General features: G+C 41.1%; 1 protein-coding gene across 1 annotated transcript in view; it reads left to right on the top strand.

Annotated features, from left to right (window-relative positions):
* Positions 1–114: 114 nt before the first annotated feature.
* Positions 115–4,752, top strand: part of LOC134358989 (kinase non-catalytic C-lobe domain-containing protein 1) — a 151,231-nt gene continuing 146,593 nt past the window's right edge. The window contains exon 1 of the mRNA XM_063071751.1: positions 115–630. Within this exon, the coding sequence (XP_062927821.1) occupies positions 553–630 (78 nt within the window). The 5' untranslated portion in view covers positions 115–552. The remainder of the gene's footprint in view (positions 631–4,752) is intronic.

Below are 4,752 nucleotides of genomic sequence, written 5' to 3'. Positions count from 1 at the left end.
ACGGGGGGGCGGAGCGTGGAGACCGGCTCAGGCTCCTCCTTCGCCGGCAGGCAGGCGGGGATTCGCGGGGGACGATGCGGATTGCCAGTGTATCGAGGGGTTGCCATGGCAGCCGGCATTTAGCAAACTGACCGATCGGCGCGTTTGCAGTGAGCATCCGAGAAAAAAGAAGGGGAGGGGGCGTAAAAGATAATTTCATATTAATTATATGTTGGGAACCAGTAATCTCAGTTGGTTGGCAGAGCAGCAAATGAAAGCGATGCGAGTTGAGAAGTTGCGCAGCGAGGTGGTCACGATCGTGACATGAACTGGTGATGTTTTGAAGTATGTATTTTTAAAAGGTCTCCCTGCTGCGTATCCATCCTTGCCGCGGCGATGCGGGTAACTCGTTCTGGATCGGCAGCGGTTGTGTTCCCGGCGTTTTGCAACCAACGCATTGAGTGAGCGGGAGACCTCCAGTCAGCAGTAAGAGACGGCTCGCAGGCTGGTTCCCACCCGGTAGTTTTGATTTGAACGAATTACTTGCAGACAGGTACCAGCCTGTGCACGGCGATGGCTCTTTATTATGATGAAGATGACGAGAGGGAGTTCTATGAATTTGAGCCGCTGCCTACGCTTTTGGAAGATGAGGTAGGCGGACTGCCTTAACGTTCGGACTCTGGATGTTGCTTCTCGAGTCTGGGTCATTAGCAAGATGCTGGTGCTGCGGCTCCCCTTTCTACCTTGTCTGCAGTTAGCCCTACAATCACCTTGGTAGCTATTTCAGAGAACAGATTTTAGGCCAGGCGCTGAGGCTGTGCGGCCACTTGTAACCTGCAATGCAACTTTAATTGTTCGCACAAAGTTAGTGAAGCGGTTATTTGGCTGTTTGAACATTTTGCCATTGTTTTTTATGCGCTTAGTGTATTTAATTTGAGCAGTCTTTACAACCAAAAGCGGAAGCTTTCAATTTTAATTTAATGCATTAATTTTCCAAATAGTACGTCACTTTCACTTGTAGGTAAACACTTCCTAAACGATAAACAATTCTGATGCATTGTATTTGATTTATAACTTTTGACTTTATAGTGGGATATATATAACAATGAATGCGGCCTCGAATAGTTTTCAAAAGAATATTGCAACACAGTAATACAAAAATAGTATGTATTGTAAGTATTAATAGCAAAAGAATAGAATTTAGTATGTATGAAAGTTCGGAGAGGAAAAGAACCATCAAATTACGTCAAATAAGGGGAAATGGAAAAGTTGGTACATTGTATATTCTAGCCCAAGAAAAGGTCTTTTGTTCTGCCGTGCCTTTCCTGACCGTGATACCAATCTAAACTAATGTCATCTTCTTGCTCAAGTTCTCTATCCCTCAATTTCCTGCCTGTTCACTTGTGGTCTTCAACGTGGCTATTGTATAGGATCTTGTCACCTTCACTGGCAGCACCTTACAGGCACCTATTATTCTGTCAAAAAAAAACTTGCTTAAAATCTCGTTTAAACTTTTTCTGTCACCCACTTTAAACCTACGGTTGTTAGTCTTTCGCATTTCTTACGTGAGAATGAAGACTCCTAATTACTTACCCAATCGATGCCTCTCATGATGTTATATACTTCTCCCAGGTCACCACTCAGTCTCCAATGTTCCAGAGAAAATAAGACTGTTCAACTTCTTGCATTTTGATCCAGACAACGTCCTGGAAATCCTCATTTGCACCAGCACAAATCCTTCCATATCTCATAGAAATTAATAGATTTTATCACTGTGCAACCACACCGGAGAGTCCTGGAACAATGGATTGAATTTAAAAATTACATAGATACAGCTGAAAATTATGTGGGTTCTGATGCATTTACAAATGAGAATAATAAGTTTGAGGCAAAGAACTGTTGATAGGGACAAAAGCAATGGGGTAATGCTATTCAGTAAAATTGGGATAAAATTAATCCATTTTAACAAATTAGTGTAATTTTAAAAATGCATATCACGGGTTATTACTATAATTTTCCCCACCATAGAACAGAGTGTATAGCACTGTTTTTCTCCAACATAGAATTGGTTTGCTTCTGAAAACAAGAGGTGAAGTAAATGATTAAAGGAAGGAAAAAATTAAGTAATAAGGAATATGATCCAAAATAAATTTGCATGCAAGTTAAAAATGGCTGCAGCAGCAATAAATGATAGGACACAATATACAAGGTCTAATGTTATCAGTCCTACCTAGGAGTTCAAATGAACAATTGCTGCATTAGAACAATGTAATTTTGGGGCATCATTGCTCATTTTGATCATGAGTGGAAATATACTGCTCAGTCCCACTTTCCTAAGGCTAGACTTTGGATGTTGTCAATGCCTTGCTAGTTGGGCCTGCTCATGTAGAATATTAGAATTCACCTACATGGATGGGTTTTGATATTGTAAGAAGGAGACTAGCAGATTGTTGGGAGATGATAATCAGAAAATTGGTGGAGGTTCGTTGGTTCGTTTTGTGCTGTGTTGTTTGAAATAGGTGATTGTGGTCTTTCCACGACATGATTGTTGTTGGCAAATTTTTGAACAGAAGTGGTTTGACAGAAGGGTTTTGGCCCAAAACGTCCACTGTACTTTTTTGCCATAGATGCTGCCTGGCCTCCTCAGTTCCTCTAGCATTCTGTGTGAGTTGCCTGGATTTCCAGCATCTGCAGATCTTCTCTTGTTTGCCATTGCCGCCTTCTGGGCAGTGTCTTTACAAGACAGGTGACCCCAGCCATTATCAAAACTCTTCGGAGACTGTCTGCCTGGCATCAGTGGTTGCACCAGCAGGACTTGTAATATGCACCAGTTGCTCATATGCTGTCATGTGAACCTGATTGGCGGAGGGCTAAGCGGGTGCTACATCTTGCCCAATGGCGACCTGCTGGCTAGCAAAGGAAAGAGGCACCTTACTCCTCCTTCAGCAGAGTGGCATCTCCACCCTGCCACACAAGGTGGAAGCTGGTGATCTAAACTGGCAGGTGGCTGTGGGGCTGTGAAATCAGAACCACCAGATTATGTAGGAGCAAAATTGGAAGAAGTGGATTGTACGTGTGAATTGATGGAAGTAACAACTGAAAGACTGCTTTTGGATAGAGGGAACTACGAGGCCGAAGCATTGCATGATGGGAATTCAGGAGGGGCGAAGTCTCCTGGAGATTGTTAGAGCCTTTTGGGAAGGAAAGTTGGCAGTTTAGTGTGGTACTGATCTACAAAACCGACTGAAGTAATAGGGTTGTGAGTCTGCCTGAAGACTGGATGTATTGGTAGGAGGGCAAGTGACCAAAAATATAGTTGTGTATTTCAATTACTTTACATGTCTTCTAGTTCAGTGCTGTGGTCTGAAACTGTGTTGTTTTGGGAATTCCCAAAGAGAATTTTCCACAGGACAGCTTGATCCAAAAAAGAGCTTTGCCCACAGAAATCATATAATCAAGTGTACCCCCTAATGAGGCCTTTATCACATGGATAATTAAAGGCAAATATGCCTGGTCAAACTCTGAGAGAAATCCGTGCTAGGCAATTGAGTTTATGAATAAGAGTTCTATGAATCAAACTGGGAAATAAAACTATCTAAAAAGAAGACAAGTAATCACATTCTGATCAGCATTTCTGAAGAAAACGGCAGTGAATTATAGAAATTGCAGTAAATAGTGAAAAAGGAATCCTGAAGAATTGAAGGGAACTACAAGAAAAGGCCATGTGAAGTCGATACGATAAATTTTATAAAGACATAGAAGTAAATATGTGGGCCAAAGACACAAAATAGACATTAAATCAATATCCTTGCAATTACTACCCAATTGTTTTAAGAAAATTTGATGTGACAACAAAATCGTTATCAGATATTTGGATCTGTATGTTGTCAGCATATATTTGCTTTCATGAATTGTTGTCAAAATACATTGGATCAATATTTCTGGAATTGTGTGCTGGGTGTACTATCACCAGATGATAAGAAATAGTCTGTAGGAAATGACTATTATCTCCTGTTGATTTGAATCTCAGGATTGTATGTGATGACATATATGTACTTTGATATTAAATTTACTTTGAACTTTGCTCTGATATTCAATAAGTCATGTCTGATCCATCTGAAGGAAAATATGCTGCAGATTCTGGAAATCTGAAAGAAAACTCAATGTTTGAATTATTTGTCTTCACTTTCTCAGTCTTATCCATGTGTCATCTGATTCCCTACGTATGCAAAAATCTTTTAGTTGCTGCTTTGGATACGTATAACAGCCAGAGCCATCTAGAGTAGAGTATTCCCATGGTCAGAGCCTTTGGGGTGAAGAGCTATCTCCTTGTGGGCTAATACTTTCTCTAAAACTGAACCCTGGTTCAGAATGCACAGCTTCCTTCCAGTGTCTCTCCTGTCACAGCCCAACAGGTTGTGGTTTTAAGGACCACTTTCAAAGTGCCTTTTTTGCCTTTGTCAATCATCAAGTGAGTACTGTGAATAACATTTCATGGAGTCACAGCACTGAAAAAGGCATGTTAACTCACCACATCAGTGCCAACTGTCAGGCAACCATCTGTTCTTTCATCCTCTACCCCCTACTCTCCCGTTAATTTTCCTGTGTCCCACCTATTTACAGTAACCAGTTAACTTAGCAAAAAGCACATCTCTGGCAATTGGAGGGGAAATAAATGCTGGCGCAGATTGTATCCAATATTGAGATGAAACTAACGTCAGGAGCTGTCTAATTACAATGTCACCTTGTTATTATATTTGAGAAATAGTTCTA

Source organism: Mobula hypostoma, chromosome 19, assembly GCF_963921235.1.
Source record: "Mobula hypostoma chromosome 19, sMobHyp1.1, whole genome shotgun sequence".
NCBI lineage: Eukaryota > Metazoa > Chordata > Chondrichthyes > Myliobatiformes > Myliobatidae > Mobula > Mobula hypostoma.
The sequence above is the reverse complement of the archived record's forward strand: the minus strand, read 5'-3'. Positions and strand labels throughout refer to the sequence as shown.